General features: G+C 45.0%; 1 protein-coding gene across 1 annotated transcript; it reads left to right on the forward strand.

Moving 5' to 3' along the window:
* The first annotated feature begins 204 nt into the window (after window positions 1-204).
* Window positions 205-9,873, forward strand: LOC119953482. Its single transcript, XM_038777813.1, has 3 exons — window positions 205-351; window positions 6,244-6,355; window positions 8,926-9,873. Exons 2-3 carry the CDS (start codon window positions 6,251-6,253, stop codon window positions 9,814-9,816), a joined length of 996 nt encoding a protein of 331 aa, XP_038633741.1. The 5' UTR covers window positions 205-351; window positions 6,244-6,250; the 3' UTR covers window positions 9,817-9,873.
* Window positions 9,874-14,764: the final 4,891 nt, after the last annotated feature.

A 14,764-nucleotide genomic window follows, 5' to 3' on the forward strand; every position in this document is an offset into this window, starting at 1 on the left:
TGTTTTATCAAGCTGACAGTGTGGGTGCTGCTCTTCACAATACCTCTGCCCCCACGAGGAAGGAGAAACATTCTTGCTGAGAGTTTGACACATGATGGAAGAACAATCTGTCGCCATGGTTTCAGTTTTAGTGGTTTGTGATTGGTGGCTTTGACAATGAAACTGACGTCACAGTGTCAGACTCAGAGGTTGAAACCCCAGAGTTCAGGCGTCTGCTTATAAAAGAGGAGCGAGCGAGATTGACTGGAGTTATTATACATTAGCAGTTAGTGTTGGAACAGCAGAAACATCTGGAATAGGTGGATGCAGTGGATTGCGTTTTACATGCTTTTTATGTGTATGTTTTTATTTGTAAGTGTGTGAAGTGCACATGTGTACATGTGAATGTAGATGTGAGCTTGTATGCTCACATGTCCTTGTGTACATGCATGCATACGCACATGTCCATTTTTATTGAATCTTCATTAATCGGCTGTCTGGTGTGCATTATTCCATCAGACAGTCAAAGTCATTGGAAGCCAGAGAAACCCATCTGGAGTGCTAGTTTTCCAATTGCGAGGACACCACACTTAACCTATTACAAGGGAAGGCCTCAGTTGAAGCATTTTGGGCAGCAATTAGCTCCAGGCAAGAGGAAGGATATTGAGGGTTTAAAGAGGGTGCAACCCCAATTCACAGATGCTGCCTGCTAGAAGGAAATACAATGACATAGAAAGACCAATGGTAATTGACACTTCCTGCCGCTGGCAGGAAGGAATTGTGATCGGGCAGAAAATAACGTGCAAGTGAAAAATCGTGATTACGTCATGTTCTGGTCCCTGCTCCCCAGCGGCGATATCGAAGTTTGTGCTCCGTACTGGCCTATCCATGCAAAACCATCATTTGCATGGATTTAAAGCTCATTAGTGGATTGGATATTTCATGCTCCACGCCTCCCCAATGTTCCATCCCTCTTCGGCAGAAGTCACGTGGGTGCAAATTGGTACAAGTGTTTACAAGCAGGGCCTGGATGTCATGGCTGTTGAAGGGAAACAAAAGGCTAACAAACTCTTACAATTCCCCAAAAATTATTGGGCTTGCTGGGAGGTAGTTGCCCAGGCCGGGGGCAGTAGCAGGGAACGACATGGTGCCAAGTCCCTCGTTTTCAGGGGACCTGGCCTCAGACCACCATTGCTGCAGTACGTGTTTTGAATGCACCCCTTTGGTGCTAGGTACAAGCCGATAGCTATTTATACTGCTGACTGCTCACTGTGTCCTGTAAATGGTTGGAGAGGCTCTTGCCATGTGGAAGCCCACCCAGGCAAGCCCCCTGGAAACCTTCATATCCCAGCTGTGGCATGGGAATGGATCTGGTCAAGCTCAATCAGTGACCCACACCTCAGAATCGCTGCCCCACTACAGAGGAAGCAGGGGTTTAGCAGAGTTCACCCCAAGCAAAGGGCACCTGCACCGTGGTCTTAGGAACCCTCCCAAGTTCTCTGCCCCTCTCAGGGCAGAGATCTCACAAGTGCTCCCCACTCATCAGGATCACCAGCTGTTTCCTCCTGGTGCGGCTGGCAGCTCTGTCTGCCTCTGCCACCACCTCCCAGGGGCTTTTCAGGAGGGCGGCCTTGAGTCTGCAGCCCAGTCTGGAGAAGAGGGTGTCCCTCCTCTCCTCTGTTCTCACAAAATAGAGGGCTGCATTCTCCATTTGGAAGACTAAGGGCTGGAGTCTCCAATTTTGAGGCTATGTCCAGAGGAAGTGTCTAGTTTTATGATGAAAAAATCGTCGGCGCTCCCGCAGCAATGCTCCACCCATTTTGAACAGAGAAGACGGGATTAGAACACAACACCAAGATTATGGGTGAGATTCCCCAGTCACCCAACTACGCTTTATTGAACTTGTTGAGCAGTGCACACAGTTCGCTGTGGGTTTGATACTCTATTAATCTAAGTATGCTTACTATAACTAACTAGACCAGACTAGCTCTGAGCCACGTGTAGACGGTACTAACTGATATATACACCCTGACTGTCACTACAGTTATCACCAGTGGAAAGAGGCAGACTGCTGATACCTCGTGTGTTTTATAGTGGGAGACCACCCTCTAGCATTCTGCCTGGTGATTGGTTGTGTTCTGTCCTGTGTGTTGATTGGCTGTACTAGGTGTCTGTCACTGCCTGTCTGTAACTCATTATGTGCATGAGTGCATATTATGACATCCCCCCTTTTTAAAAAAAATGTTGGTTGCTTGGAGCATATGCGACTGTATTTACATGTATGACTATTCACATTAAATAAGAGGTATCTAGCGTGCAGATACAGAACAAAATTTACAAGATAAATGTCTATAAATCCAATTTTTGGGGCTTGCGTCTGATCCTTGTCGACCACCTGAGAGGTGGTGGTGGGGACGACGGCGCCTTGACAGGCGGGATTGCTGCCAGATTGGTGGTACAGACCTGCACAGGGCTGCATAATGTCCAGGCTTCCCGCAATTTAAACATCACCTGCCTTTTGTAGGGTATTGCCGCTTTAAGTGGGCGGTGCCGCAGTTTGGGCACATCATGACGTTGACGTCGTTACGCTCCGTGCGTCGTCGCACATGCGCAGTGCGGTCAGCTGACGTTTGCACCTGCGCAGTCTGGTTTTCAGCCGCTTTGTTCTCCCGTTCGTGTTGCGTATGCGTGGGGCCCCGTGAAAAGTGCGCAAAATTGCCGCTTTCATCGATACTGAGGCGCTGCATCTGGGCGATGTCCTGTACACACTCTGACTCGTGGGAGCCAAGTTTTCCGTACTTTGCCGATTTGAGACGGGAGTGCCAATTTCTCACATGCTCATGCACGATACACGTCTAGATTTGACTGGCAGGGTCATGTGCTTAATTCTGAGGAGTCACGCAAGGAATCGGCGTGCACCCCAAACACAATCTGATCCCTGATGATGGAATCAGCAGTGTCACCATACTTGCAGGACTGCGCTAATATACAGAGATGAATTAGAAAGCATTGGAAAGGTTCATGCTTACCCTGAAGGCATTGCTGGAAGATATAGCGCTCAATGCTCTCGTTTGTTTCAACTTCACAGTGACTGTCGAAATTCTCTAAAACGGTCTTGAATTTGGTCTTGTCCTGGCCGTCGGTAAAATAAAGCGAGTTGAAAATCTAGATGGCTTGGTCCCCTGCAGTTGATAGGAGCAGCACGATTGTTCTGGCATCGGACGCATCCTCAAGGCCTGAGGCCTCAGTGTAGAGAAGGAACCTTTGCTTGAAGACCCACCAGTTGGCGCCAAGATTGCCGGAGATCCATAGCTGTTGGGGGGGGGGGGCTGGATCTTCTCCATGCCCCTGGAAGGCACTTGCTGGTCATTATGGAATCACTTGAGATAAACCACTTAGAGAAAGTAGACTACTGGTACCATGTCGTGTTATTCACCCTGGGGTAACACGGACTGCAACTGGATGCAGTTGTACTTGAAAGTAAACTCAAAATTGTGATGTTGGTTCAATACGTTTTATTGAACTTCTTAAGCAGTGTACACAGTTCGCTGTGGGTTTGACACTCTACTAATCTAAGTATGCTTACTATAACTAACTAGACCAGACGAGCTCTGAGCCATGTGTAGAAGGTACTCACTGATATATACACCCTGACTGTCACTACAGTTGTCACCAGTGGAAAGAGGCAGAGTGCCGGTGCCTCTTGTGTTTTATAGTGTTCTGCCTGGTGATTGGTTATGTTCTGTCCTGTGTGTTGATTGGCTGTACTGAGTGTCTGTTACTGCCTGTCTGTATCTCACTATGTACATGAGTGCATATCATGACAGAAACAATGCCAACATTCATAATTACATTGGACAGGATAATGAAGGAATGGACACAGGACAGCACAGATAAATGTGTTTGAGACAGTTTGCTTACATGGAGGCTAAACACTGACACAGACTTTTTTATTTGTGTTTCTGTGATTAGTCTATGCTAGCTGTGCTATATTTCTCAATATCAAGGAGCCTTAAGATATCCTTTGCAGCTGCCACTGAACCAATTTCTAAGTTCTACAGAACAGATTAATGGGTTGAAGAAGGACAGAGTGTAGTGTGGCTGGCAGGATCTTCGCCATTCTTCACACCTGAAATACCGGCCATATTCTTTCTTTCCAGTCATCAGGAAACAATACCATTACTCTATCTATTATCTGAGGCTGAAAAGTGAAATGCTTGCTGGGTGAGGAAATCTCATAACTGTTCTCTTGTTTAAAACCTCCTTTATTCCCTTATTTTTCCCTTTCGTTTATTTTATTTTGCTATTACAATTTTTATCTCTGGATGATTAAGGGGTCTATGTCTTCAATGCAGACTTTTCACTTAATTCAAGCTGGAGAGATCAGTGATGACTCAATTTGATTGACTTGGCCAGCGGCCAAAGAATGGTCCAGAATGATTTGATTGATGTGACTGGTGGCCAATGTATGGCCAAGAAGGCTGTGACCAGGCAGTGATTGGTCATTTTTCCTCTGAGGTGCTTTGAGCCATAAGGTTGGTTTTTCCTTTCAATTTGGATCTTGAAGCCTGGATGAAGGAGCTCTAACTCTTTCCCTCTCAAAGATCTGATGAATTCTCTCGAGAAATCCAGTGTGAGAGTTCTTCTCTTTCTCCAGTAAGGCTGGATGTTTTTCTACTGAAACTGTAAAGGACTGAAATTAAAACTTGAAGCTGGCTTTGATGCAAGACAAAAGAGAAGTAGACTCAAAAGTAGCCCAATAAAGGCTAAAGTGTCTCTCTCAAAGAAATCATACTTCCTGTGGATACTGAATGAACGTTTCTGCAAGAAGACCATCAACAAATGTACACCGGTTGTTTAGATCACTCAGCATACTGGAAGGAAAGTCTGCGGTAAACAATTCAACATTGAAAGCAAGGGCACTTGACCATTTTACCTGAATCATTATTATTTTTACCCCTTTCCATTCGTCTGTGTTTGTTTGCCCTATATGTGTGTGGGTAGAGGGTGGGACAGTTAAGGTAGTAGGTTAGCTTGCTATTATTGGGTTATAATTGCTGCATATTCACCTTTATTCTGTTATAAATTAAAAGTGATTGTGTTTCAACTTACAAACCGAGTGACTATAAGTTATTGGGCAGCCAAGGATTTCAGGAATTTTTATAGGAATTATTGGTCAAGTCACTTGTGTTGGGAGCCCGGGGCCTGTTGAGCTGGAATTAATTGTGCACTATCCCAGGGTGCTGTAACAATCTTCATTGGCATCTGGTGCAGCAAGGGGTGGAGCCATCAAAATGAGACATTATTGATGTCAAAATATTTGAATTATTCTGTCCAACATCTGAATTGAGTCTTAGATGTTTTGGATTTGAAAATAGGAACAGAACTTAGGAGTGGACAATAGTTACATGGCAAGTCTCTTTCCTCCTTCATATCCCAAGCCCGAAGGTGACCTTGGACTCCCTTTGGATGAGTCTCTGTTTATGCTTGATAATTTGCCATTGCCTTCTGCAAAATGGCAAAGCAGGACACTCGCCCACTCTTATCATGTGCCATCAGGTAAATTCGGGAATTTGCAGGCTGATAATTAACTTTTGCCATATTATAAACACACCTTCCATGGCCATGAAATCCTGAAGTGGGATTTGAACCTGGAGCTCTCGGAACATAGGAACAGAATTAGGCCATTCAGCCACTTGAACCTGTCCCACCATTCAATGAGATGATGGCTGATCTCTGACCTAACTCCATATACCTGCCTTTGGCTCATATAGCTTAATACCTTTACTGACCAAAACCTATCTACCTCAGATTTAAAATGGACAACTGATCTAGCTTCCACTGCTGTTTGTGGGATAGAGTTCCAAATCTCTACCACCCTTTAAGTGAAGAGGTTCTTCCTAACATCTCTCCTAAATGGCATTGTCCTAATTTTTAGATTATGCCCCCTAGTTTTAGAACCTCCAACCAGTAGAAATAGATTTTCTTTATCTACCTTGTCTTTCCCTGTTAATATCTTGAATTCTTCGATCAGATCACCCCCCATCCTTCTAAATTATAGCAAAAACTGGTCTCATTTGAGTAATCTCTCCTCGTAACCCAACCCCTGTAATACAGGTATAATTTTTGTAAACCTATATTGCATTCCCTCCAAGACCAAAATATCCTTCCTAAAGTGGCCCAAAGGTAAGGATGCTACCCACCTGCACCACAAGACCTCCCACCACCTGGCACGTAGCCCTGAAAATGTTCCTTTATTTCTAGGAACAAGATGGGAAACCAAATATCAAAGCAGAGTACTCCTAGCAATAACCAGATACCTACGGTGGCCAGCAGTTCCTTCACTTCTTTCTGGAAGCATAGAAAATACCCCACAGTAAGTGAGACAAAAAGATCACTCATGACTAGTGGTCCCAACTGACCTCTGAATTAGATGATGGATAAAGTGTGTTGTCAATGTAGCAGTATAGGAAGAGGTAGTAGCAGTATTAGATAGGATAAAAATAGTCAAGGATGGGGTATTTAAAAGGCTGGCAGTACTTGAGGTAGAGTTTTGACAGGTTGAGGTTACTGAGGTAATTAAGAGTGAAATTATGGAGGGTTTGACCACAACATTCCAAATTGGTGTTGGACTGGAGTATTCCAGATGTTATAGTCCAGAGGACTGGAGTATTCCAGATGTTATAAGCCTTGGTTTTTAAGAAAATAGCAAGTGACAAACTGAGCAACGACACAATGGGGAGGATATTATGCCAGTCACTGTAATGTTGATAGTTAGGACATCTTTAGGTAGAATAAAACAGAAAAAAACTAATTGGCATTTGGAAAAGAGGTAAATAGGAGGAAGTCAGCATTCATTTATTAATTTGTCAGGCAGATTGTGTTTGACTAACTTGGTTGGGTTCTTTGATGAAGTACTTGAGAAGATTGATGAGAATTGTGTGTTTGATGTTTTGTTTGTGGATTTTCAAAAGGTGTTTGAATAAAAACTGTTTAATATATCCGTTAGCAAAATCAAAGCGACAATGTCAGCAGGGACATTGACTGTGGAACAGAGAGCAGAGAGTGATGGTGAATGGTTATATTTAGACCGGAGAGAAGTATAGAATGGTTTCCCCAGTAATCAACATTGGAATCACTGCGTTTGTTTGACATATATTAATGGCCTTAGCTTTGTGTATGGAGTTTAATTCAATGTTTGCAGATTAAATTAAACTTGGAATTGTAATAAACAATGAGAAGACAGGTAACAGACTGTAAGAGGAACTAAGGCAGATTAAATTTAATCTAGACAAATGTGGAGCAGTGCATTTGGTCAGAAAACGGCAGTGTGGTGATACAGTGGTGAGTACTGCTGCTTCATAGCGCCAGGGATCTGGTTCAATTCCAGCCTTGAGTCACTGTGTTGGGTTTGCACGTGCTTCCCATGTTTGCATTGGTTTACTCTGGATTCTCCAATTTCCTCGCACAGTCCAAAGATGTGCAGGTTAGGTGGGATTATGGGGATAGGTCAGGGAAGTGGGTCTAGGTAGGGTGCACTTTCAGAGTGTTGGTGCAGACTCGATGGGCCAAATGTCCTCCTTCTGCACTGTTGGAATTCTATCATTTGTAGGAAAAATAAAGAGAGAGAACATAAAATAAATGGTACAATTTAAAAGGTGCTGGAACAAAGGGTTCTTGGCTGCACAAATACATCTTTCAAGATGGCATGGCAAGTTAAGTTGCCTGGAATCCTTGGGGAGTTTTAAATAGAGGTATCAAATACAAAAGCAAAAAAAGGGCTGACCAGGCCTGAGTGACTGAATGGCCCATTCCTGTCTGATAGTCCTCTCCTGCTAACACTGGTTAGCAAAGATTGGTGGGGTTACTGGGTGGAGGTGTGGGCTGGTGCAGTCTTGATGGGCCAAATGGCCTCCTCTGTAAATTCTCTGTAAATTATCTGGTTAAGCCCCCACTTGAGTAATTATATCCAATTCTGGGCACTGCACTTTGGGAAGGGTGCAAAAACCTTAGAGAGTTTGCAAAAGCATTTTACTAGGCTGGAAACAGAAATTAGGGGCTATAGTTACATGGAGACTGAAAAAGCTTGTTCTCCTTGGAACTGAGAAGATTGAGAGGAAATTTGATGGAGATGAATGGGTGGTTTTAACAGTGTAAAAGAGCAGGGACTATTTCCAGTGGCAGAAAGATTGGTATCTGAAGGAAAGAGGTTTAAGTTGACTGGCAAAAGAGCCACAGGTGACACCATTTAACCAGAGAGTTGTTGCAATCTGTAATCATAGCTTAACGGAAGGAAAGGACTTCAACAGTGATGACACTTGGCTGTAAAGTGCTTTGGAACCTGAGTTTGACAAAGAATCGTTTATAAATGTATGTCTTTCAGATACAGTGATCAAATGACAAGTGAGTCAAAATGATCAATAAAGCTTCAGCAATCTTGGTGTGTTGGACAGTCCTGAGTTAGGAAATTCACTGCCAGAGATAATATGCTGTGTCTAAATGTTCTATATAATCCATAGAATCCCTACAGGGCAGAAGGAGGCCATTCGGCCCATCAAATCTGCAATGGCCTTCTAAAAGAGCTCTCTACCGAGGCCCACTCCCCCGTCCTATCCCCGTAACCACACGCATGTATCATGGTTAATCCACATAATTGCACATCTTTGGCCTGTGCGAGGAAAATGGAGCAGCCAGAGGAAATCTACACAGGCATGGGAGAAGGTGCAAACTCCACACAGTCACCCAAGGCCGAATTGAACCCGGGTCCATGGAACTGGGAGGCAGCAGTTCCAACCACTCTGCCACCATGCTGCCCCTATCTAAATGTTGCTTACTTTATACATCATTTTCCCAACATAAATCATCTTTTTACTTCTATGTATGTCATTCATAATTATCATCGATAAATTGAGATGTTCGGTACTCATTAATTTTCCTCTTTTGAAGGATGCCCGCTGCTCAGTTGATGACCCCAGACCTATCAGCCCTCTTCTCCGGAATGTCCCCATCACAAATAGTCAGACAAAAGGAAAGTCTTCTTCCCTCAAAGATGTGGCCATCAGAATTGTAAAGTCACGGGCAAGGATTGCAGAGGATATACTTAAAAAGTGGTTCCCCCAGGGAATCTCCGTGCTGGATGAGGGCCGCTCCGTTGTTACGGTTCCCACTGCCGTGCATCAGACCTCGAGTGGAACATCCGCAGATGTTGTGACTGATGTGAAAATCTCCAGCACAGGTACGAGCACTTGGTCCAATCTAGGCACTGCTGAAGCCTCGTCAACACCTGAGGTACCAGGTGTGAAAACTCCCTCAAATCCAAGCCCCGTTAAACCGATCGATAGAAGAGGCCTGAATAAAAATATCAGGTTCATGCACCTGCAATCTTATATGCTGCCGAATAATAACAGGCCCGAGTTTCACTTCTACACTTCATCTCTTGATGGTCCGCCGAATTACTACTTTTGGTACTCGCCTTACTGGCAGATTCAGAACATTCCTCTCTCCGCTCCAATTAGCACAAAACAACCTCCAGAGTCTCCAAACCCGGCAAGTGAGTGGGAGCCAGCGCACCTGGAAACGCCTGCTTTGCAACATGTCCAGTTGTGCTCCTACTTGGCTCGTACACAGTATGACAAGGCTCTATATGACATATTCTTCCACATCCCAGATCCTTACATTTCCAAGAAGGAGCTGTTGAGTGTACCAGATGAAGACGCTGAGTTCTGGGGAACGTTGCACTTCACTGGGATTAATGCTGCTCAGGAACTGTTGAGTAAACGGAGGTTTGAGAAGATTTGTGCCGAAATACTGATCGAGACAAAGACTCGAGGCTCTTAACAATCTGAATGCTTTTGCTAATGTTTACAACAATAAATACATCAGATTTAAAAAAAGGTTCAGTCTTAATACTCTCAAGTTCATGCCGTAAAGTGCGCGATGAACTAGATTTGATCCGGTACATACAATCCATAGAATGCATACTGTGCAGAGGCAAGCCAGTCGACCCATCGAGTCTGCACTGACCCTCTGAAAGAGCACCCTACCCAGGCCCACTCCCCTGCCCTATCCTGATAAACTCATAACTCCACCTGACCTGCACATCTTTGGACTGGGGGAGGAAACTGGTGGAAACCCATGCATTTGTCCATTTGGGAGAAAGTGCAAACTCCATGCAACTAGTCACCCAAGGCCAGAATTGAAACCGGGTCCGTGATGCTGTGAGGCAGCAGTGCTAACCACTGTGCCACTATACAGAATGGGTGGGAGGGTTGTCACTGGCATGTTAGCGCTGATTCAGCCACAAGACACACGTCAAAGTTATCATTGCAGTTGGTGTTAAGTCATTTTGGTAAATTGGGCAAACCATGGCTGAAAGGAACTGAAGTAAGGAGCAAAGGTTACTTGACCTACCACTCAATTGTAAGGGATGACATTGTTCTTAATGTCCCCGACACTTGTGCAGGTTGCTGGGGAGAGGGGTTGGTGAGGGTGGGGTGGGGGCATTGACTGGTGGTTGGAGTTCTTCCTCCATTCACTGGTAACCTGTTTGAGAGAATATTTCTCCACCTCTGGCCTGATTAACTGAGATAAAGACTACTGGTGGATCAGAGGAATTACTAACAGTAATGTTTGGGGTGTCACAGACTTATACAAGTGTGTGATAGCCCAAGTGCTTTGGAAAGCATGTTTTTTCTTTTTGTGCAATGTCTCTTTAAGACAGAAGTTAGCTAAGGATTATTCTGAAAGAAGGTTAATCAGTTTTCTGATTATGATGTCCTTAGATTACAAAAGATTCCCATGTGACCTGATGTTGTCAAGGGGATGAACAGGTAAAAAACAAAGGGTGAATAGTGTCATGGGATGTCACTTTAAGAAATGTTTTTCTGCTCAAGTGGTTGCAGTGCAGTTATGTCAGAGTGTGGGTGGAGCTGAGCTATCGCTCTGCTTTTTCGTTTCGCTTTGAGGAAAAGCTTGGGTGTGTCTGTGTTTTTTAGTTTTGTTTTCGTTTTCGAGATGCTGCAATCACAGCAAGATATGTATGAATCTCTGCAAACTTATGAATGTCCATTTGGTGATTTCAATGTGGTAACTGTTCAGTAGTGAAGTTAAACCTGATGTCTTTCTGTGCAAAGGGTGCTTTTTGTCTTATGGATGTTAAAAGGAAAGTTTAAGAGTTACTTATAACATACTGTATTCTTTGGGTGATTTATTGCTGTTGATAGTTGTTAAGATGTTTACTGTTTACTGTGGGTTTATAAAGTGTTAACTGGTTTCATAAATAAACATTGTTTTAATTTAAAAGTACTTTAACTCTCTGTTCACTACACCTGTAAGGTAACCACGTGTGCTCCCCATAACCACAATCTATTAAAAGTTGTGGATCTGGTGAACTCCAGGATACGCTTTGGGGTTCTCTAAACCCTGGCCCATAACAAGGGAAAGCTAATTACAGTGGTGTTTACGTCAGCCAATGTCCTCTGTTTGCCAGTTTCGAACACACTGAAGATCCATGTAAAGAGGAAATTTGCAAGGTTCTCTCCGAAAGGAACAGTTTTAAGTCTTCAGATCCTGGTGTTGAAGCAGATCTTTGAGAATAGAGCAGGAACTGTGTTTCTGTGTGTGTGATACCGGTGGAAAAATCAAAAAGCAGATAGGAGGGCAAGGGATTGTGGATTGAACAACATCCATTATTGTTGGTGAAGTGGTGCTGGAGCCAACCGGACAATTTAAAGGGATTGGAGGAGAAAGTCTTTGGGGATGCTGTGAAAGGGTTTGTAGACACGGACCTTGTCAATGGTTACCATGTGCAGGGACACCAGATGGAATACGGCTGCTGGTGAATGCAAGTCAAGGGTCAAAGTGAATGGATGGGAAGTGAGAAATCCTACAAAATGGAGGCAAAGTTGGAAAGACAGTAAGATTGCTTGTGGCCTCACATTTGTGCAGTATGTAATGTGAGTGCTTGCAACTACATAAGGAATATCTTTGTTGTAGGAACTGTGTGAAACAAGATTTACCTCAGTTTGAAATATCCTTCACCTGTTGATTAATGTTGCAGTTATATTGATTTTAGTTCAATTGTATTATGATCAGGTGAGGAGGAGAAGAATGATTTTGCTCTGTTCAAGTTTGAACTTCTCATTACCCTTTCTGGATGAGGCACAAGTATAATTAAATCATTGTTTTGAAGGTTAGGATCTGGCCCAAGGAAGGCTTTATATTGAAAACCTGGTGCCTTTGGACCCGTTTCCCTTCTAAGTCAGGGTTAGGTTTTGGCTAGGTGGTTTAGATTTTCACTATCAACTGTTTGCATCTGTTTTGGGTATTCTCATGCGTATGGGACGTGATGCTCCGGAAATATTTCTAAGTGTGGTAGCAAGCAGGAATTGCCGCGGATTTTATGGCGCTCGGCACAGCGAGGCCGGCAATGGGGATGGAGTTCATTGTTTTTTTATAGGAGGTGGGGGCACCCTTTAAAGAATCTCTCCAGGACTCCAGATTTGCTCAGTACAGAATGCTGCACTGTGTACAAGAAAAGCAGGCAAGGTGCATGTCGGTTTTCCTGCCTCAGCAAGCACTCTGCAAATAAAGGAAAATTCTCTCCCATGTATGAAGCAGTGAAAGTACACGCTCAGAATGACCTGCGAGCAGAACCCTTTCCCATAGACAAGGAACCATCTCTGCAATTTTTCCATTAAGAGGCTTTCCAGTCGGCCTGTTTCATTAATCAATGACTACCCACAGTGCTTTCACCTTCAGGAAACTTTGTAACTGCAGCCAAGTAATTGTGCAACTTTAGGTGACTTCTAAGTAGAGTAGTGTGCAACTTCTACTAGAGTATTGAGCAACTTTAACCAGGTAACTGTGCAACGCTAACCAGACAACTGCAACTTTAACCAGGTAACAGTATCACGATAACCATACATATGTTTAACTTCAACCAGGAACTGTGTAACTTCAGCAAAGTATCTGTGCTACTCTCAGTACAAAACTGTATAATTTTAATCAACTAACTGCAATTGAAATCTCTCCGGTTACAAAGTTGGAGCAGTATGAATGATCTTTTAATCAGACTAAGAAATTCCACTATCTATCATTGCAACGGAAGCTTTGGTCGATTTAAAATAACAAGTTCTCACAAAGCAGAGGACTGAGGAATGTGAGACGAAGGGTGCAATTCTCCGGCCTCGTTGTGCTCTCGCTCAAGCTAAATGAGGCCAGCGATTAGCGCGTGAGGCCAAAAACGAGAACCGCGCCAGGCGACAAGCAGTTTGAGATGGCGTGGCGAGTAACCAATTATCAATTATCACCACTTAAGTCCCATTTCTATACAATTAACAAGATGACCCCATACCCAATGACCTCCCGTCATTCAGCGGCCTCCCCAACAAGTGGTCACGCTGGTGTCGATTAGTACTCCTTTTGAAAAATGTGAACCTGGCAGAAGGGCTTCTGTGGGGAGCCGAGGAAGGGAGTAGCCACCTTTGCTCACAGGCAAAGAGCATGGCGTTGCTGGGCTTGCCACCCCAGTGCTTGGTGAAGGTGGGGAACCCTCCGCAGGAGTGGGCTGCCATGGGAGGGTAGGAGTCGCGCTTGGGCGGCAACCGGTGGGGCAACCGCTCGTGGCTCCACCATGCTAACTCCTGGATTGTGTGTACCCGTTCCTGGGGCAACCCTTGTCCCTGCCCGTCTGCCCCACCGACCACCCGTAACCCCCACCGACTGCCGAGACCTATGGCCGTGCGGCTGAAGGCTATTGCTAGTAGGGAATTGTCATTCATGGTTAAGTGAGCACTTGACTGAGTGGATTCTCCTGGGTGGGCGGGCCATGTAGCATATGGGAGTCATTGCCATGCATCCCATTTGACAGTGGTACCTGGACGCTGTGCTTGAACGCTGTGGGAGGCAACACTACATACGAAGAGCCAACATCTGAACACCCAGGGGACATGTCCACGGCCGGAGGGTGGGTGGGTGCCATGGGCAGGGGGTGATACCTGGAAAGATGGGCGTAGGCTTCAGAAGTTGGCCCGCATTGCGGAAGAAGGTAACAGAGGTTGTTCAGAAATAAGTTTATTGTGTTTGACAATTCCCCACCTGCCGATGGTGCTGCTCCCTCCCAAAGCCCTACCCCCCGCTCCCTCACCCCCTCCCTATCCCCCAACACCTCCCTCCCTCCCCTGGTGCCCTCAGTTATCCCCAATGTGCTTTGCCCTCCCAGAACTGCCAGGTGTCGGGGAAGTGCCAGGGCCTCTGCCCATCAAGACTGGTCTCTGCTTGTGGAGATAAGTACTAATCAGTGGCCAGTTGAGACTTTGCCGGTGAGGCAGGTGACTCTTGGGTGCTGGGTGAATGCGGCGTCAAGATGGCGGCACTGAGGACCCAGGTTCGATCCCGGCTCCGGGTCGCTGTCCGTGTGGAGTTTTCACATTCTCCCCGTGTCTGTGCGGGTCTCACCCCCACAACCCAAAAATGAGCACGATAGGTGGACTGGCCACGCCAAATTGCCCCTTAATTGAAAAAGTAATTGGGCATTCTAAATTTATTTAAAAAAAAGATGACCACGCACATTTAAATGAGCCATATCATTATCTGGATCTCACCCATAATGCTCAACTCTGCGCCAGGCGCAATGCGGTAGTAGAATCGCGCCCTATGTATTTGAATATTACAAAGGGCTATTGGAGACATTTTGGGTACAGTTCAACCACCGTGTAGCGCCGGGCGCCGAGCGGGGGGCATTGGGTGAATAGCAGGAAAGGCCATAATCAAGATTCAAGCTGGA

Source organism: Scyliorhinus canicula, chromosome 18 (genome assembly GCF_902713615.1).
Source record: "Scyliorhinus canicula chromosome 18, sScyCan1.1, whole genome shotgun sequence".
Taxonomy (NCBI): Eukaryota; Metazoa; Chordata; class Chondrichthyes; order Carcharhiniformes; family Scyliorhinidae; genus Scyliorhinus; species Scyliorhinus canicula.